Genomic DNA, 21,564 nt, shown 5'->3' with positions numbered 1-21,564 from the left:
TTCATCTGTTTACTGAAACAGTAAGTCTGAAAATTGTCTGAAAAACAGCTGCATATGCATTTAACAAATTGTACATTTTTAATTTCATGATCAGCTTGGCACTTGTAGGGACAAATGCAAACCTGAAAGCATTCCATTTTCAGAATCAAATTTATTGTAAGTTCTCACATACAAGGAATTTGATTTGGTGTTACTGTTGCATAAACGATAACAAAAAAGAAAAGGAAAAAATACTTCTGTAAGAAGTAAGAGTCAAATAGGCAAGACTATGTTCACTCTTAAACAAATATAACATAAGCCCCTATCACAGTGGCGTATTAGTAGAGCTGCTTATTGCAGTGTTGTTTCATTTAAATATACCCGAAATACGCGCCTTTTTCAGTGTTCTTTCATAGTTGCAGCTGCGCATGTTCGCATTTTAATGTGTGCACAGTCGCGTGTGCACATCATGCCGCTATTAAAGCAGTTCAGTGCTATTTTCTACCTCTGTGGAAGTGTGCTCTCTTCTCTACTGCATGGTGTGGTGTGTCTCAAAAAGTCATTTATTATTATTATTATTATTTATTTATTTTTTTTTTATGCAACGAGTGCGTGTTTATTTTAGAGTCACAGCTCTTTTCAGCTTTGATCAGACTGATCGATCAGGGTGTTTGATGAGCGCACCGACATGCAGCAAGTGTGCGTTTATTTTAACGAGTCACAGCTCTGATTAGACACACAGAGAGCGAGAGCGTGCGCGCGTGTGATAGATTCCTTAAAATAAAAGCGCGCTCTGTGTGTGTGTGTGTGAGAGAGATTTTATGAAAAGACAACACTGAACAGTCCTCATATAAGTAGTCCAGTATAATAAAGTGAAGCAACAATCAGATGTGAAATGTCATACCGTGTTGAAGTGTGGGCGGGCTCACAGTAGCGGACAGTAGCACGGCGGTGCGTGTACTCACGTGAAGGCTCCATGCTGTGCTGTACGCCGAAGAAAATTAAACGTTTAATTTCTTCCGTCCTACGCGAGTAGCCCTCAACATACTGCTGCATATTGAGAAAAAACTCCATGTGAAGTGGGCGGAGAGCTGCTCATTACAGCGTAGACGATACGCTGTAATGAGCAGCTCTACGAATACGCCACTGTGACAGGGGCTATAGTGGGATGGGGCTGTGCAAAAGCATGTGATTGGTGTGCAGATGTACAGTACTTTTCAGTGCTGGGATGACCAGTCTGTACTTTGTGTAAGTGGGGGGGGACGGAAATCGACAGTCAATGTTTGCCTGTTGCCACGCCCACGATCACCAGCAGGTTCTCAATCGTGTGTGTCGCTTCCTTTGTTCCTACAAATTTCACCTACAGATCACTTAAAAATATGAATGGTCCTAGTTTTCTTATATTACTGGCCATTTATGAAAACTCACACAACAAAGCCTTTTAGTTACTAACACTATATTTATGCAAATGCTGTCTGAGCGCAGAAGACATCTGGTCTTTTTTTGTGGTGACTGTGTGGAAATGACTTGTTAATCTCAGCTGGGTTTGTTTATAATCCTGTCTATTTTTCTTTCTGCAGAAGCAGTGTAAGAACTGCAGCGGTGTTTTCTGTGAAAGCTGTGTCGCTAATGAGCTGCCGCTGCCTTCATCCATTCGCCCAGAGACTGTGTGCAGCGCCTGCTACTTGGTGTTGCTGCAACAATACGCGTCAACCCCAACATGAGGGATAAAATGAATAATCCACGTGTGATAATACCAGCAGCTTCTGTGTCCAAAACTCACACCACAGCATCAAACTGCTGTTTGTTGTTAGAGATCTGATGGTGTCCTGAAGTCGCTGTGGGATCATTTTAGTCCCAACAAGTAAGCAAGTGCACGTGCAGGTCGCCTCAGAACTTTATTTATGCAAACAAATTAACTCAGAATAAATGGGTTGCTTGTCGAGAGCACTTTTCTTCCTTATTCAGGCAACACACACCAGGAGCAACTAGAGGATTAAGGACCTTGCTCAAGGGCACCTTAGTGAGTTTCCTGCCAGACAGGAAATAAAACAGAGGCTCTGCCTCTCTCAATTTACTGATATAAATGTATATTTGTGAGTGAATGCATGATTGCTGTAACTGACCAGCTGACTGTTTTTACACTACTCCCCCCCCAGTTTGGTATTCAAAGTTGCATTTACTGAGAAGATAAAAATGTTAATTTCACTCAGAATAAATGTTTAAGTGGATAGTTTGATATTTTTAGGGACACCCCAAGTCGGAGCAGCCAAACATGTTTGCCCCCCCCCAAACCAATCCCATATGTTGAAGTTATTGCAGTATTATTTGCTGCACGTCATATAGACTTGTCAAACTGCAGAGGAGTTGACTGTCTGAAGTTTACAAAGCTCACAGCTGATCTTTGACATAAAGATCTCTCAGTAAAACATTTTAAAATAGAACCATATTTTTCAGAGTATGAGCCACACCTTTTTTAATTGGAGTTTATTTTGTTCAGTGCTTTGATTTCTAGGAAAGCCCTATATAAATAGCTACTATAACTTAGCAATGGAAAGTGTTTTTGTTGTTGTTTTTTTAATGACTCATACCAGAACATAATTTGAAGGAAAAAACAAAACAATGCAACTTATACTCTGGAAAATACAGTAAATTAAAAATAAATAAAAAATCAGCAGTCACATTTCAGCCTAGTACATTGAATATTTTCTTTTTAGTTCAGTTGTAACACTTTTTTTGTGGGGGGGGGGGGGGCGCTCCGAGGTCTGTGATTGGTTACCTCAATTACAGGCATAACAAATCATTACCCCAGCAATCTAGATAGCTATCAGTTCTTTTAGCAATTTTTGCTGCCTCAAACTTAACATTTTGTTTACATTTCAGTTTGAAGTGGCATTCCCATAAATGTACAGCTGCCAGTAAAAATGACCTGAAACAGAACTTAAGAGTGTTTCTTAAAACTCATTCATGATGGAATATGAACATGTGTAAACAAACTAACACTACATTCTCTTCTACAACCCCTGGCAAAAATTATGGAATCACCCGCCTCGGAGGATGTTCATTCAGTTGTTTAATTTTGTAGAAAAAAAGCAGGTTACAGACATGACACAAAACTAAAGTCATTTCAAATGGCAACTTTCTGGCTTTAAGAAACACTATAAGAAATCAGGAAAAAAAAATTGTGGCAGTCAGTAACGGTTACTTTTTTAGACCAAGCAGAGGGAAAAAAATATGGAATCACTCAATTCTGAGGAAAAAATTATGGAATCATGAAAAACAAAAGAACGCTCCAACACATCACTAGTATTTTGTTGCACCACCTCTGGCTTTTATAACAGCTTGCAGTCTCTGAGGCATGGACTTAATGAGTGACAAACAGTACTCTTCATCAATCTGGCTCCAACTTTCTCTGATTGCTGTTGCCAGATCAGCTTTGCAGGTTGGAGCCTTGTCATGGACCATTTTCATCAACTTCCACCAAAGATTTTCAATTGGATTAAGATCCGGACTATTTGCAGGCCATGACATTGACCCTATGTGTCTTTTTGCAAGGAATGTTTTCACAGTTTTTGCTCTATGGCAAGATGCATTATCATCTTGAAAAATGATTTCATCATCCCCAAAAATCCTTTCAATTGATGGGATAAGAAAAGTGTCCAAAATATCAACGTAAACTCGTGCATTTATTGATGATGTAATGACAGCCATCTCCCCAGTGCCTTTACCTGACATGCAGCCCCATATCATCAATGACTGTGGAAATTTACATGTTCTCTTCAGGCAGTCATCTTTATAAATCTCATTGGAACGGCACCAAACAAAAGTTCCAGCATCATCACCTTGCCCAATGCAGATTCAAGATTCATCACTGAATATGACTCATCCAGTCATCCACAGTCCACGACTGCTTTTCCTTAGCCCATTATAACCTTGTTTTTTTCTGTTTAGGTGTTAATGGTGGCTTTCGTTTAGCTTTTCTGTATGTAAATCCCATTTCCTTTAGGCGGTTTCTTACAGTTCGGTCACAGACGTTGACTCCAGTTTCCTCCTATTCGTTCCTCATTTGTTTTGTTGTGCATTTTCGATTTTTGAGACATATTGCTTTAAGTTTTCTGTCTTGACGCTTTGATGTCTTCCTTGGTCTACCAGTATGTTTGCCTTTAACAACCTTTCCATGTTTCTGTTTGGTCCAGAGTTTAGACAACAACCTTCCCGTGTTTGTATTTGGTCCAGAGTTTAGACACAGCTGGCTGTGAACAACCAACATCTTTTGCAACATTGCATGATGATTTACCCTCTTTTAAGAGTTTGATAATCCTCTGCTTTGTTTCAATTGACATCTCTCGTGTTGGAGCCATGATTCATGGCAGTCCACTTGGTGCAACAGCTCTCCAAGGTGTGATCACTCCTTTTTAGATGCAGAGTAATGAGCAGATTTGATTTGATGCAGGTGTTAATTTTGAGGATGAAAATTTACAGGGTGATTCCATAATTTATTCCTCAGAATTGAGTGAGTCCATATTTTTTTTCCCTCTGCTTGGTCTAAAAAAGTAACCGTTACTGACTGCCACAATTTTTTTTCCTGATTTCTTATAGTGTTTCTTAAAGCCAGAAAGTTGCCATTTGAAATGACTTTAGTTTTGTGTCATGTCTGTGATCTGCTTTTTTTTCTACAAAATTAAACAACTGAATGAACATCCTCCGAGGCCAGTGATTCCATAATTATTGCCAAGGGTTGTAGTTATTTGCTTCATCTGTAGAACCACTGCTGGTTCTTCAACGGTCCAATCAGTCAGTGCTCATCAGTTCCATCCCCCAGGGAGGAAATTCACCTAAATAGGTGGTGCTGTGAGCATTAGAAAAATCACTAAAAAAAAAAAAGTGCAGAAGGGAGTTTGGGAAATGATTCCTCTGTGAGAGAAAGATGGAATCAGCCAGCTGAGTGTCTGTCTGCACTTGTTAATTGTACTTTGTTTATGCTTTGAGAACGACTATTCTCTCTACAGTCACATTGTAGGCAGATTTTTTTTTTTTTATTCCATTGACACCGGTGATGATTGGTGTCACTTTACATGTGTGATTTTAGTTTAATTTGCTACTGCAGTTAAAGCATCGTAATCCAGACTGCAGCTATCTGTTCTGCCGATGGCATCTGTGTGAGATGTCATAGCACTTTCTGTAGTTTGAAGCTGGAACATAAGATTCATAAATGTTTAGCTTCGTTGATTTTATATCAGCACTGAGTTGAGAATCGTCTACGGGTTTTCTTACTGTGGAAAATTTAAACTGCGGGATTAAAATTTTATGAACCTAAAGAAGTGTGAGTCTGAATTATTTTACTCATATTTTGTAACTTCCCTTCATCCTCACAGGTAACCCAATTAAACCTTGAAAGCAGTTAACAGCAGCAGTTAAAACCAGGTTTATAGAGTCCACTGGCCAAGCAGGTTTTTGATACCACTTCAAGGTAAGAAATGACATAAACCAGCCTCAGTATACCATAGCTGGCATATGTGGTGGCCATCACTGGGTGCCAGCTGTAGCCTGGTCAGGGTCAATGAAGGATTAGATGTTGGTCAACATTTAAAAATGCTCCAATCATATTGAACTATACCATTCTTATTTCCGGTCATAAGAACTCCAAAAAATATATAGTTTATTTTATCTATGACTGAATGTTACGGAGTTACATGGTAAAAATGGCATAAATGTAGACAAAAGTCCATTTCAGTTTGGACAGGGGTGAAAAGATAAATTGCTCAAGTTTTTTTATAAAAATGATGCAAATAATTGTTTGTGCCACTATGAGTAATCAATTGAATCATTGACTGTGTTGAATGCTTGGCAGAGATGTCAACTGATCACCAACAGGTGGTGAGTTGGATCAGAGGGCAGGCAGAGGTGCTTCTGGGGGAGCATGAGGCACCTCTGGAGAGGAAAACGGGGAGCCATCCAAGCTGTCTACAGTAAAGATGGGACTCTGTTGTCCTCAACTGAGAAGATAATTGGGTGCTGGAAGGAACACTTTGAGAAACCTGCATCAGACTGGAGCGCCCTCTATAGTAGGGGCAGAGCTGGAAGCTGATGGAGGATTTTCATCACTTTCCCTGGTGGAAGTCACTGAGGTAATCAAAACAGCTCCACTGTGGCAAGGCCCCGGGGGTTGAGATCTGCCCAGAAATGCTGAAGGCTCTGGGTGTGGAGGGTCTGTCTTGGATGAGACGTCTCAACATTGCGTTGAGGTTTGGGACAGTGTCTAAGGAGTGGTGGTCCCCATATTTGAATAAAAAAGGGGACCAAAGAGTGTGTACCAATTGCAAGGGCATCACACTACTCAGCCTCCCTGTAAAGTCTGATTGAAGAGGAACAGTGGGTTCCGTCCTGGTCGTGGAACAACCGACCAGCTCTCAACTTTCACAAGGATCCCGGAGGGTGCCTGGGAGTATGCCCATCCAGTCTACATGTGTTTTACGGACTTGGAGAAGGCGTACGATTGTCTACCCCAGGAGATACTGTGGGAGGTGCTGCAGGAGTATGGAGTGAGGGAGTCCCTTCTTAGGACCATCCAATCTCTGTACTCACAAAATGAGAGCTGTGTTCGGGTGCTCGACAGTAAGTTGGACTCGTCTCGAGTGGGGGTTGGCCTTCGCCAGGGCTGCGCCTTGTCACCAATCCCGTTTGTGATATTCATGGACAGGATATCGAGGCAAAGTCAGGGGGCAGGAGGGTCTTCAGTTTGGTGTGCTCAGGGCCTCATCACTGCTTTCTGCAGATGATGTGGTCCGGTTGGCTTCATCAGCCTGTGACTTCCAACACTCACTGGGTCAGTTCACAGCAGAGTGAAGAGGCTGGGATGAGGATAAGCACCTTTAAATCTGAGGCCATGGTTCTCTGCAGGAAACTGATGCATTGCCTACTCCGGGTAGGGAATGTGGTCTTGCCCCAAGTGAAGGAGTTCAAGTACAGCGGGATCTTGATCACAAGTGAGGGGAGTGAGAGATTGGCCGGAAAATCGGCGCAGCAGGGATGGTACAGTGAGGAAAATAAGTATTTGAACACCCTGCGATTTTGCAAGTTCTCCCACTTAGAAATCATGGAGGGGTCTGAAACTTTCATCTTAGGTGCATGTCCACTGTGAGAGACATAATCTAAAAAAAAACCCATCCGGAAATCACAATGTATGATTTTTTAAAAATAATTTATTTGTATGTTACTGTTGCAAATAAGTATTTCAATACCTGTGAAAATCAATGTTAATATTTGGTACAGTAGCCTTTGTAATTACAGAGGTCAAATGTTTCCTATAGTTTTTCACCAGGTTTGCACACAATGCAGCAGGGATTTTGGTCCACTCCTCCATACAGATCTTCTCCAAATCTTTCAGGTTTGGAGTTTCAGCTCCCTCCAAAGATCTTCCATTGAGTTCAGGGCTGGAGACTGGCCAGGCCACTCCACTCCAGGACCTTGAAATGCTTCTTACGGAGCCCCTCCTTAGTTGCCCTGGCTGTGTTTGGGGTCATTGTCATGCTGGAAGACCCAGCCATGACCAATCTGCAACGCTCTTAGTGAGGGAAGGAGGTTGTTTGCCAAAATCTCGCAATACATGACCCCATCCATCCTCCCTTAAATACGGTGCAGTCGTCCTGTCTCTTATGCAGAAGAGCACCCCCACAGTATGTTTCCACCCCCCATGCTTCACGGTTGGGATGGTTTTCTTGGGGTTGTTCTCATCCTCTAAACATGGTAAGTGGAATTGATTCCAACAAGCTCTATTCTGATCTCATCTGACCACATGACCTTCTCCCATGTCTCCTCTGGATCATCCAGATGGTCGCTGGTGAACTTCAAACGGGTCTGGACATGTGCTGGCTTGAGCAGGGGGACCTTGCTGCTCTGCAGGATTTTAAAACATGACAGTGTCATGTGTTACTAATGTAATCTTTGTGAGTGTGGTCCCAGCTCTCTTCAGGTCATTGACCAGGTCCTCCTGTGTAGTTCTGAGCTTTCTCAGAATCATCCTTACCCCACAAAGTGAGATTTTGCATGGAATCCCAGACCGAGGGAGACTGACAAGTCATCTTGTGTTTCTTCCACTTTCTAATAATCATAACAGTTGTTGTCTTCTACCAAGCTGCTTGCCTGTTGTCCTGTAGTCCATCCCAGCCTTGTGCAGGTCTACAGTTTTGTCCCTGGTGTCCTTAGACAGCTCTTTGGTCTTGGCTATGGTGGACAGGTTGGAGTGTGATTGACTGTGTGTGTGAACAGGTGTCTTTTATACACGTAACAAGTTCAAACAGGTGCAATTATTACAGGTAAAGAGTGCAGAATAAGAGAGCTTCTTAAAGAACAGGTCTGTGTGAGCCAGAATTCTTGCTGGTTGGTAGGGTATCAAATACTTATTAGCAGCAGTAACATACAAATAAATTATATATATATATAAACAAAAAAAACATTGTGATTTCCAGATTTTTTTTTTTTTTTTTTAAGCTTATGTCTCACAGTGGACATGCACCTATTGCATTCCCTCTGCTGTACTGTTTTAACAAAAAGGGAGTGGAGCCATTCAGGAGGTTGAGAGGTACCGGCTAGAGGTAGTTGGGCTCACCTCCATGTACAGCTTGGGTTCTGGTACCCAACTCCTGGAGAGGGGCTGGGCGCTCCACTTCTCTGGTGTTGCCCACGGGGAGAGGCGGCGAGCTGAGGTAGCATTGCTCATTGCTCCCCAGCTCACTTGCCATGTGTTGGAGTTCACCCCGGTGAACGAGAGGGTTGTGTCCCTATGCCTTCAGGTCAGTGACAGGTCTCTCACTGTTGTCTTGGCCTATTGGCTGAGTGGCAGTGCAGAGTATCCGCCCTTCTTGGAGTCTCTGGGAGGGGTACTAGATAGTGCTCTGACTGGTGACTCCATTGTTCTCCTGGGGGACTTCAACGCCCACGTGGGCGGCGACAGTGAGACATGGAGGGGGGGTGATCGGGCCTCCCCGATCTGAACCCGAGTGGTGTTCAGTTGTTGGACTTCTGTGCTAGCCACAGTTTGTCCATCACGAACACCATGTTCAAGCACAAGGGTGTCCATAAGTGCACGTGGCACCAGGACACCCTGAGCTGGAGGTCAATGATCGACTTTGTAGTTGTATCATCTGACCTTCGGCCACGTGTCTCAGACACTCGGGTGAAGAGAGGGGCTGAGCTGTCGACCGATCACCACCTGGTGGTGAGTTTGATCCACTTGGAGGGGAGGAAGCCAAGCCGGTCAGACCCGGCAGGCCCAAACATATTGTGAGGCTTTGCTGGGAACGACTGGCGGGACCCTCTATCAGCGAGGTCTTCAACTCCCACCTCCGGGAGAACTTCTCCCAGATCCTGGGGGAGGTTGGAGACATGGAGTCCGAGTGGACCGTGTTCTCCACCTCCATTGTCGATGCGGCCGCTCATAGCTGTGGTCGCAAGGTCTCTGGTGCCTGTCGCGGCGGCAATCCCCATACCCGGTGGTGGACGCCGAAAGTAAGGGATGCCGTCAAGCTGAAGGAGTCCTACTTGTCTTTATTGGTAAGTGGAACCCCGGAGGCAGCTGACAGTTACTGGCAGGCCAAGCGTGTTGCAGCCTGTGTGGTCGCAGAGGCAAAAACCCGGGCCTGGGAGGAGTTCGGGGAGGCCACGGAGGAGGACTATCGGTCGACCTCAAAGAAATTCTGGCAAACTGTCTGACGCCTCAGGAGGCGGAAGCAGCTCTCCGCCAACACTGTCTATAGTGTTCATTACCTCCCTAGAGAGGTGTTCCAGGTATGTTCATCTGGAGGAGACCTCGGGGAAGACCCAGGACAGGTGGAGAGATTATATCTCCACACTGGCCTGGGAATGCTTCCGTATCTCCCAGTCAGTAGTGGTTAATGTGGCCCAGGATTGGGAAGTTTGGGGTCCCCTGCTGGAGCTGTTGCCCTGCGACCTGATCCCAGCTAAGCAGTTGAAGATGTGTAAATACTTACTCTCTGAAGTAATAAAGTCAACATCCATTAGAGTCTATGACTTGTTACCCCTTAATGTGATAGCATAACAGATAGCGTAGATAAATAGCGCAGCATACTTTGCAATGTGACTGAAGCAATTTTAAATGTTGAGCCCTGTGTAATCCCTGTGTAATACTCCAATGACCCCTACCTGATATAGCCGCCACCCTGGGATGGCCACCATATTATTTTTGTGTCGGTATATTGAGGCTGGATTTTAAGTGTTGTTTGTACCCGATACAGTACCGAATAGGTCAAAAGTGCTTTGGGTTCATGGACTATTATGGGTGTGTTGGAATCAAGGTGGTTAAAACAAACAAGAATTTCTTTCTCAAGCATCAACCAAAACACTTTCAAGTGAATTTTTTTATCCATTACAAACAGAGTGGATAAATAATTAGGTGCAATTCATAATTAAACATGACCAGGATGTGAATGATTCAGATGGAGCAAAGTCTGTCATTTAAATTTTTGGGGGCATATTGCCAATGCAGAATCCTGACAAACAAAAAAAGTTTGTGTTTACAGTGAAAGATTTGTCTTAACATTTAGACGTTTCTTTACCCTGGAAAACATCAGGGACAATGTGTATTATTAGTGTAACTTTTAGCACTGAATTAGAGAACAGAGAATTACAGAGAAGTTAAAGCACAAAACCGTGATTAAGTGCTTAGCCGCTTTTCACATTTTTATTCTAATTTTTAAATGTTTGACAAAATTTAAGTGAAAGTGCATTCCAAGGTCAGTTTAAATTAACTGTAACCAACGTGAGTTGCAGTTGACAAAGTACATGCACTCCTTTGTAATCCACAGATGTTCATAGTTTACTATAAAATCTTTGGCATGCAGCTGAAAACTAGACTGTGCCAGTGCCGTTTTGCACTTGGCATGATTATGCATGAGTGTTTCTATTTTACCTAAAGGTTCTTGAAATTAGATGCTTTGACTTTACATACTGCATATTAACTTTTTAATGCACTTAACATTTTGTACAACAACATTTAAACAGATGCATCCTGTTGTCATAAAGCAAAGAGCTGAAAACATCCATTCAGTCCATTTGGAATCCCAGACCATATGTCAATTCGTAGCTTTATTTAAAATGCACATTATGAATTCTCTGATCCGGTCTTACAGTTCCTGCTGTTAGATGGAATTTTCTCTTCTTCCTTTTTTGCACTACAAGTATTTATTGTCCAGCTGTAAAATAAACACACCAGTCTTCTGTAGTACATCAGCATTCACCTGCAGGGGAAAACATACAATTACATACATTTCAACCAACATATTCCTAAATTAATTTCTCCAACTCCACAGATTTAATGTTACTAAACAATACGTGTTTTGTCTTGTCTATTTCCACACACAATTATTGGAAATATTACATGTCATGTTTCCAAGGTAAGTGTTAAAATGAGCAAATTTCTGAAAAATAAATTTCTCAGGTTCCATATTGTATGAAACTGCAACACTTGTGACTGGATAACAGGCATCATTGGGGGTTGATTGGCGCACCTGTGCTGTTGCGTTTAAGGGTCAAACTGTAGCATCAAAGCCTGAAGTCTGTTTGATCATTTCACTGAAACGCATTAAAGGACATGTCACACGGTTTTTAAAGTCCCAGTTAGCAAGACTAGGGCTGGGGATCATGGCCAATTTCCATAATCGATTCGATTTCGATTCATGGGGTCCTGAATTGATTAATCACGATACGATTCGATTCAATCTGCTCTTAAATGAGGAAAATGGCTCAACTGTTTTAGAAAATACAAATGTGCTTTATTATTCTCTCCAACATTAACAAAATGACCTGAGTTGTAAACGAAAAAACCTGAGGTGTAAACAACTGTCTCAAGTCTCAAAAGTGCAATTGTATCATTTTAAAGGCGTTGCAAGTGAAAATATACTTGAATTACAACTTTTCTTCAGTGCAAATTGGATTAAAGCATTGTTTTTTAAAGTGAAAAAATAATTTTGTTAACTAAAACTCATTTACTAGAGCTAAACTTAATTGAGCCCTGGTGGTCACATACGAGGACATCCCATTTTCAACTGTCTTGGCTTCAGTCCCAGTGAAAAGTTAAAAGCAGAGTTGAACCAAGACCAATAAAGTAAAAACCTGGACCAAAACAAGTCAAAACAACAAAAAGTGAACTAAAATGTAAACCTGGACCAAAACAAGTCCAAACGTGGACCAAAAAAGTCAAAACAACAAAGTGAACAAAAAGTGTAAACCTGGACCAAAAAAATGTCTAAACAGGACCTAGCAATGCATGGGTTCAGGAGTTTAAGGCTGGTTAAGATGGCAACTTTGTTCACACTTACAACCCCTGGCAAAAATTATGGAATCACCGGCCTCGGAGGATGTTCATTCAGTTGTTTAATTTTGTAGAAAAAAAGCAGATCACAGACATGACACAAAACTAAAGTCATTTCAAATGGCAACTTTCTGGCTTTAAGAAACACTATAAGAAATCAAGAAAAAAAAGATTGTGGCAGTCAGTAACGGTTACTTTTTTAGACCAAGCAGAGGAAAAAAAAATATGGAATCACTCAATTCTGAGGAAAAAATTATGGAATCACCCTGTAAATTTTCATCCCCAAAACTAACACCTGCATCATATCAGATCTGCTCGTTAGTCTGCATCTAAAAAGGAGTTTACACACCTTGGAGAGCTGTTGCACCAAGTGGACTGACATGAATCATGGCTCCAACACGAGAGATGTCAATTGAAACAAAGGAGAGGATTATCAAACTCTTAAAAGAGAGTAAATCATCACGCAATGTTGCAAAAGATGTTGGTTGTTCACAGTCAGCTGTGTCTAAACTCTGGACCAAATACAAACAACATGGGAAGATTGTTAAAGGCAAACATACTGGTAGACCAAGGAAGACATCAAAGCGTCAAGACAGAAAACTTAAAGCAATGTCTCAAAAATCGAAAAATGTACAACAAAACAAATGAGGAACGAATGGGAGGAAACTGGAGTCAACGTCTGTGACTGAACTGTAAGAAACCGCCTAAAGGAAATGGGATTTACATACAGAAAAGCTAAACGAAAGGCATCATTAACACCTAAACAGAAAAAAACAAGGTTACAATGGGCTAAGGAAAAGCAATTGTGGACTGTGGATGACTGGATGAAAGTCATATTCAGTGATGAATCTCGAATCTGCATTGGGCAAGGTGATGATGGTGGAACTTTTGTTTGGTGCCTTTCCAATGAGATTTATAAAGATGACTGCCTGAAGAGAACATGTAAATTTCCACAGTCATTGATGATATGGGGCTACATGTCAGGTAAAGGCACTGGGGAGATGGCTGTCATTACATCATCAATAAATGCGCAAGTTTATGTTGATATTTTGGACAATTGAAAGGATGTTTGGGGATGATGAAATCATTTTTCAAGATGATAACGCATCTTGCCATAGAGCAAAAACTGCAAAAACATTCCTTGCAAAAAGACACATAGGGTCAATGTCAATGAGCAGATCTGATTTGATGCAGGTGTTAATTTGGGGGATGAAAATTTACAGGGTGATTCCATAATTTTTTCCTCAGAATTGAGTGATTCCATATTTTTTTCCTCTGCTTGGTCTAAAAAAGTAACCGTTACTGACTGCCACAATCTTTTTTTCTTGATTTCTTATAGTGTTTCTTAAAGCCAGAAAGTTGCCATTTGAAATGACTTTAGTTTTGTGTCATGTCTGTGATCTGCTTTTTTTTCTACAAAATTAAACAACTGAATGAACATCCTCTGAGGCCGGTGATTCCATAATTTTTGCCAGGGGTTGTATTAATTGTGAGGTTCTTGTGCAAGAAAAGGAGCTCATTGACATGATCTTCGGTTAAGCAGCTCCTTTTTGCAGTTATATCACCCGCAGTAGAAAAACTCTCTCCGATGCAATACTGGTCCCTGGGACACAAAGGTATCATTTCGCCAGGCAAGCCAACAGTGGATACTCCTTTTCATTTGACCTCCACCAGGTCAGAGGATTATCATTCAGCCCAGCAGGTTTTTCCATCCTGTATCTTCTGACTTCATCTTCTGCCCTTGTTGCTGGAGTTTTCTCTTCATGTTCCTGGACTGTTGGTGAGTACACTGCTCCAAGGAGTGACTCCAATGTGCTGGATTTCTTGGGCTTTTTGGGTGAATTCTCTCCCCTGATCTCCTCAGCTACTTATCCACCAGCATCATTACCCTCAGCATTTTGCTGCTGAATAAAACAGAAAAAATGTAAATGAATTAATATATTTAAAATAATTTAAGTATTTTAAATTATGACATATTCCTTACAATCCAATAGCTTATCTTTTAATTCTCACTGAAAATATTCTTATTAAAACAGTTTTTTTTAATACTTACATCAAGTGCAGCAGTGGCAGCCTCAGTCTGAAGCCTGGAGAAGGTGTCATCTCGCTCTTGAGCAGACAGAGATGGTAGAGCCTTAAAGCGAGGATCCAATGCTGATGCAGCATACAATGTGTCCTTCTTCTCATCATATCTTAAAGACATTTCACAAATGATTTTGTTATCACAGTATGAGAATAAACATAGCATGCATACAAATATACACTCAACAAAAATATAAATGCAACACTTTTGGTTTTGCTCCCATTTTGTATGAGATAAACTCAAAGATCTAAAACTTTTTCCACATACACAATATCACCATTTCCTTCAAATATTGTTCACAAACCAGTCTAAATCTGTGACAGTGAGCACTTCTCCTTTGCTGAGATAATCCATCCCACCTCACAGGTGTGCCATACCAAGATGCTGATTAGACACCATGATTAGTGCACAGGTGTGCCTTAGACTGTCCACAATAAAAGGCCACTCTGAAAGGTGCAGTTTTGTTTTATTGGGGGGATACCAGTCAGTATCTGGTGTGACCGCCATTTGCCACATGCAGTGCAACACATCTCCTTCGCATAGTTGATCAGGTTGTCAATTGTGGCCTGTGGAATGTTGGTCCACTCCTCTTCAATGGCTGTGCGAAGTTGCTGGATATTGGCAGGAACTGGTACACGTTGTCATATACGCCGGTCCAGAGCATCCCAAACATGCTCAATGGGTGACATGTCCGGTGACTATGCCGGCCATGCAAGAACTGGGACATTTTCAGCTTCCAAGAATTGTGTACAGATCCTTGCAACATGGGGCCGTGCATTATCCTGCTGCAACATGAGGTGATGTTGTTGGATGTATGGCACAACAATGGGCCTCAGGATCTTGTCACGGTATCTCTGTGCATTCAAAATGCCATCAATAAAATGCACCTATGTTCTTCGTCCATAACAGACGCCTGCCCATACCATAACCCCACCGCCACCATGGGCCACTCGATCCACAACATTGACATCAGAAAACCGCTCACCCACACGACGCCACACACGCTGTCTGCCATCTGCCCTGAACAGTGTGAACCGGGATTCATCCGTGAAGAGAACACCTCTCCAACGTGCCAAACGCCAGCGAATGTGAGCATTTGCCCACTCAAGTCGGTTACGACGACGAACTGGAGTCAGGTCGAGACCCCGATGAGGACGACGAGCATGCAGATGAGCTTCCCTGAGACGGTTTCTGACAGTTTGTGCAGAAATTCTTTGGTTATGCAAACCGATTGTTTCAGCAGCTGTCCGAGTGGCTGGTCTCAGACGATCTTGGAGGTGAACATGCTGGATGTGGAGGTCCTGGGCTGGTGTGGTTACACGTGGTCTGCGGTTGTGAGGCTGGTTGGATGTACAGCCAAATTCTCTGAAACGCCTTTGGAGACGGCTTATGGTAGAGAAATGAACATTCAATACACGAGCAACAGCTCTGGTTGACATTCCTGCTGTCAGCATGCCAATTGCACGCTTCCTCAAATCTTGCGACATCTGTGGCATTGTGCTGTGTGATAAAACTGCACCTTTCAGAGTGGCCTTTTATTGTGGGCAGTCTAAGGCACACCTGTGCACTAATCATGGTGTCTAATCAGCATCTTGGTATGACACACCTGTGAGGAGGGATGGATTACTGCGGTATTGTATCACTTCCTGTTCCGGAGCACAGCGGTGTTTTTCTGTATCTGTTAGCTGTTTAATCTGCGCAGTTAGATTGATCTAGTTATCTAGATTACTATTTGTTTCCCAGTGTAATCTTTACGTGCCTTAACTAAAGCACTCCTTCTGCTGAATCACCTCTAAATTATTTACACATTATTCACTTTGCGTGTTTTTAGGAATCCGTTAGCTTAGCGTAGCTACTAGCTCTTAGCCGATTTAGCATGGCGGCTTCTCCTGTCTCTCCCGCACTTTTCTGCTCTGGGTGTGAAATGTTTAGTTATTCCTCAGCCTCCTTTAGCAGTAATGGTACTTGTAATAAGTGTAGCTTATTTGTAGCTTTGGAGGCCAGGCTGGGCGAATTGGAGACTCGGCTCCGCACCGTGGAAAATTCTACAGCTAGCCAGGCCCCTGTAGTCGGTGCGGACCAAGGTAGCTTAGCCGCCGTTAGTTACCCCCTGGCAGATCCCGAGCAGCCGGGAAAGCAGGCCGACTGGGTGACTGTGAGGAGGAAGCGTAGCCCTAAACAGAAGCCCCGTGTACACCGCCAACCCGTTCACATCTCTAACCGTTTTTCCCCACTCGACGACACACCCGCCGAGGATCAAACTCTGGTTATTGGCGACTCTGTTTTGAGAAATGTGAAGTTAGCGACACCAGCAACCATAGTCAATTGTCTTCCGGGGGCCAGAGCAGGCAACATTGAAGGAAATTTGAAACTGCTGGCTAAGGCTAAGTGTAAATTTGGTAAGATTGTAATTCACGTCGGCAGTAATGACACCCGGTTACGCCAATCGGAGGTCACTAAAATTAACATTAAATCGGTGTGTAACTTTGCAAAAACAATGTCGGACTCTGTAGTTTTCTCTGGGCCCCTCCCCAATCAGACAGGAAGTGACATGTTTAGCCGCATGTTCTCCTTGAATTGCTGGCTGTCTGAGTGGTGTCCAAAAAATGAGGTGGGCTTCATAGATAATTGGCAAAGCTTCTGGGGAAAACCTGGTCTTGTTAGGAGAGACGGCATCCATCCCACTTTGGATGGAGCAGCTCTCATTTCTAGAAATCTGGCCAATTTTCTTAAATCCTCCAAACCGTGACTATCCAGGGTTGGGACCAGGAAGCAGAGTTGTAGTCTTACACACCTCTCTGCAGCTTCTCTCCCCCTGCCATCCCCTCATTACCCCATCCCCGTAGAGACGGTGCCTGCTCCCAGACTACCAATAACCAGCAAAAATCTATTTAAGCATAAAAATTCAAAAAGAAAAAATAATATAGCACCTTCAACTGCACCACAGACTAAAACAGCTAAATGTGGTCTATTAAACATTAGGTCTCTCTCGTCTAAGTCCCTGTTGGTAAATGATATAATAATTGATCAACATATTGATTTATTCTGCCTTACAGAAACCTGGTTACAGCAGGATGAATATGTTAGTTTAAATGAGTCAACACCCCCGAGTCACACTAACTGTCAGAATGCTCGTAGCACGGGCCGGGGCGGAGGATTAGCAGCAGTCTTCCATTCCAGCTTATTAATTAATCAAAAACCCAGACAGAGCTTTAATTCATTTGAAAGCTTGACTCTTAGTCTTGTCCATCCAAATTGGAAGTCCCAAAAACCAGTTTTATTTGTTATTATCTATCGTCCACCTGGTTGTTACTGTGAGTTTCTCTGTGAATTTTCAGACCTTTTGTCTGACTTAGTGCTTAGCTCAGATAAGATAATTATAGTGGGCGATTTTAACATCCACACAGATGCTGAGAATGACAGCCTCAACACTGCATTTAATCTATTATTAGACTCTATTGGCTTTGCTCAAAAAGTAAATGAGTCCACCCACCACTTTAATCATATCTTAGATCTTGTTCTGACTTATGGTATGGAAATAGAAGACTTAACAGTATTCCCTGAAAACTCCCTTCTGTCTGATCATTTCTTAATAACATTTACATTTACTCTGATGGACTACCCAGCAGTGGGGAATAAGTTTCATTACACTAGAAGTCTTTCAGAAAGCGCTGTAACTAGGTTTAAGGATATGATTCCTTCTTTATGTTCTCTAATGCCATATACCAACACAGTGCAGAGTAGCAGAGTATCTCGTCAATAGTTTTACATCCTCATTGAAGACAACTTTGGATGCTGTAGCTCCTCTGAAAAAGAGAGCTTTAAATCAGAAGTGCCTGACTCCGTGGTATAACTCACAAACTCGTAGTTTAAAGCAGATAACCCGTAAGTTGGAGAGGAAATGGCGTCTCACTAATTTAGACGATCTTCACTTAGCCTGGAAAAAGAGTCTGTTGCTCTATAAAAAAGCCCTCCGTAAAGCTAGGACATCTTTCTACTCATCACTAATTGAAGAAAATAAGAACAACCCCAGGTTTCTTTTCAGCACTGTAGCCAGGCTGACAAAGAGTCAGAGCTCTATTGAGCTGAGTATTCCATTAACTTTAACTAGTAATGACTTCATGACTTTCTTTGCTAACAAAATTTTAACTATTAGAGAAAAAAATACTCATAACCATTTCTCATAGCTAATTATAGGCCAATCTCCAACCTTCCTTTTCTCTCAAAAATTCTTGAAAGGGTAGTTGTAAAACAGCTAACTGATCATCTGCAGAGGAATGGTCTATTTGAAGAGTTTCAGTCAGGTTTTAGAATTCATCATAGTACAGAAACAGCATTAGTGAAGGTTACAAATGATCTTCTTATGGCCTCGGACAGTGGACTCATCTCTGTGCTTGTTCTGTTAGACCTCAGTGCTGCTTTTGATACTGTTGACCATAAAATTTTATTACAGAGATTAGAGCATGCCATAGGTATTAAAGGCACTGCGCTGCGGTGGTTTGAATCATATTTGTCTAATAGATTACAATTTGTTCATGTAAATGGGGAATCTTCTTCACAGACTAAAGTTAATTATGGAGTTCCACAAGGTTCTGTGCTAGGACCAATTTTATTCACTTTATACATGCTTCCCTTAGGCAGTATTATTAGACGGTATTGCTTAAATTTTCATTGTTACGCAGATGATACCCAGCTTTATCTATCCATGAAGCCAGAGGACACACACCAATTAGCTAAACTGCAGGATTGTCTTACAGACATAAAGACATGGATGACCTCTAATTTCCTGCTTTTAAACTCAGATAAAACTGAAGTTATTGTACTTGGCCCCACAAGTCTTAGAAACATGGTGTCTAACCAGATCCTTACTCTGGATGGCTTTACCCTGACCTCTAGTAATACTGTGAGAAATCTTGGAGTCATTTTTGATCAGGATATGTCATTCAAATCGCATATTAAACAAATATGTAGGACTGCTTTTTTGCATTTACGCAGTATCTCTAAAATCAGAAAGGTCATGCATTTATTTCCTCTAGGCTGGACTATTGTAATTCATTATTATCAGGTTGTCCTAAAAGTTCCCTAAAAAGCCTTCAGTTAATTCAAAATGCTGCAGCTAGAGTACTGACGGGGACTAGAAGGAGCGCATATCTCACCCATATTGGCCTCTCTTCATTGGCTTCCTGTTAATTCTAGAATAGAATTTAAAATTCTTCTTCTTACTTATAAGGTTTTGAATAATCAGGTCCCATCTTATCTTAGGGACCTCGTAGTACCATATCACCCCAATAGAGCGCTTCGCTCTCAGACTGCAGGCTTACTTGTAGTTCCTAGGGTTTGTAAGAGTAGAATGGGAGGCAGAGCCTTCAGCTTTCAGGCTCCTCTCCTGTGGAACCAGCTCCCAATTCAGATCAGGGAGACAGACACCCTCTCTACTTTTAAGATTAGGCTTAAAACTTTCCTTTTTGCTAAAGCTTATAGTTAGGGCTGGATCAGGTGACCCTGAACCATCCCTTAGTTATGCTGCTATAGACGTAGACTGCTGGGGGGTTCCCATGATGCATTGTTTCTTTCTCTTTTTGCTCTGTATGCACCACTCTGCATTTAATCATTAGTGATCGATCTCTGCTCCCCTCCACAGCATGTCTTTTTCCTGGTTCTCTCCCTCAGCCCCAACCAGTCCCAGCAGAAGACTGTCCCTCCCTGAGCCTGGTTCTGCTGGAGGTTTCTTCCTGTTAAAAGGGAGTTTTTCCTTCCCACTGTAGCCAAGTGCTTGCTCACAGGGGGTCTTTTTGACCGATGGGGTTTTACATAATTATTGTATGTCCTTGCCTTACAATATAAAGCGCCTTGGGGCAACTGTTTGTTGTGATTTGGCGCTATATAAAAAAATTGATTGATTTATTGATTATCCCAGCAAAGGAGAAGTGCTCACTATCACAGATTTAGACTGGTTTGTGAACAATATTTAAGGGAAATGGTGATATTGTGTATGTGGAAAAAGTTTTAGATCTTTGAGTTCATCTCATACAAAATGGGAGCAAAACCAAAAGTGTTGCGTTTATATTTTTGTTGAGTGTACATACAACACATACAAATAAAAAGTGCATGGTCTATAAATTATACTGATTAGCTGTAGCTGCTGCTACAACTAATCAGTATAAGAAGATGCACATATAAAATACAAAACTTGGCTTTAGTTGTGTCTGATTTGGCCTACTTACATGAAAACACACACACATGCGCACACAGACAAATAGACACCTTAACATTAGCATACCTTGTCCTTAAGTTATTCTTTACATCAGTCTTCAACTCCTTCACCACGGTGGAGTCTCCCAGGCAGGGGGTTAAGACTTCCTTAAGTAGGGCGAGGAGTGGGGCGATGACAGACAGTATTGGTTGCTTGTCCTCAGACACTGCCTGTGTGGCTTCCTTCATTGGTTTCAAAACGCACACCAAATCTTCGGCAACTGTTACATCCTCCTCTGTTAAGGTGCAGATATCTTTTTCATTCCTGCGCACGTCTTGTGAGAGTGGCAGAGATCGCTGGCTGTTGTTCTAAAAAGCGCTCCAGCATGTCTAGTGCACTGTTCCACCTGGTCACGACGTCTAATGTGAGCTTGTGCGCTGGAAGTTGAAGCAGCTTCTGTTTTTCTTTTTGTATGTGATTTGCCGTCGTACTTCGGTGGAAAAACGTTGCAATACGCCTCACTCGAGCGAGCAGACGTGACACGGCTGGGATTTTCAGACCCACTTGTGAGGCTAAATTCAACGTCTGACCGAAGCAGCCGACGTGCATTAGTTTCATGATCCCCACTGCACAAACCATATTAGCAGCGTTGTCCGTGACCACTGCTGGGTCTTTGCCGGTCAGACCCCACTCCTATATAACATGCATCAGCATATCTGCCAAATTACTAGCAGTGTGGCTTGTGAGAACCTCGGTGGTCTGTAGCACATGAGACATGAGGCACCACTCGCTGGTGATATAGTGACAGGTTACTGTCATGTACGACTGCGTTGACAGTGATGTCCAAGTGTCACAAGTGATGCCAACTCTCTCTGCTGACTGGATTTTCGTTACGATGTCGTTTTTCACATGTGTATACATCCTGGGGACGCTGCACCATCACATAATGTGGATCGAGCACACATACGAGCCACCCGAAGC

The 21,564-nt window shown here is 42.3% G+C and overlaps 2 protein-coding genes across 5 annotated transcripts in view; one reads left to right on the top strand and one right to left on the bottom strand.

The window, feature by feature from the left end:
* rufy3 (RUN and FYVE domain containing 3) overlaps window positions 1-2,109 on the top strand; it is a 52,184-nt gene extending 50,075 nt beyond the window's left edge. For all 3 annotated transcript variants that reach the window (XM_034170786.1, XM_034170787.1, XM_034170788.1), the window contains exon 18: window positions 1,560-2,109. In XM_034170786.1, coding sequence (XP_034026677.1) covers window positions 1,560-1,703 — 144 coding nt within the window. In that variant the 3' untranslated portion in view covers window positions 1,704-2,109. The remainder of the gene's footprint in view (window positions 1-1,559) is intronic.
* Window positions 2,110-11,067: 8,958 nt separating this feature from the next.
* The window catches only part of grsf1 (G-rich RNA sequence binding factor 1), a 41,446-nt gene continuing 30,949 nt past the window's right edge, over window positions 11,068-21,564 (bottom strand). For both annotated transcript variants that reach the window (XM_034170784.1, XM_034170783.1), the window contains exon 10: window positions 11,068-11,234. In XM_034170784.1, coding sequence (XP_034026675.1) covers window positions 11,231-11,234 — 4 coding nt within the window. In that variant the 3' untranslated portion in view covers window positions 11,068-11,230. The remainder of the gene's footprint in view (window positions 11,235-21,564) is intronic.

The sequence above is a fragment of the Thalassophryne amazonica genome, chromosome 5, assembly GCF_902500255.1.
Source record: "Thalassophryne amazonica chromosome 5, fThaAma1.1, whole genome shotgun sequence".
Taxonomy (NCBI): Eukaryota; Metazoa; Chordata; class Actinopteri; order Batrachoidiformes; family Batrachoididae; genus Thalassophryne; species Thalassophryne amazonica.
This window is presented reverse-complemented; position numbering and strand designations above follow the sequence as displayed.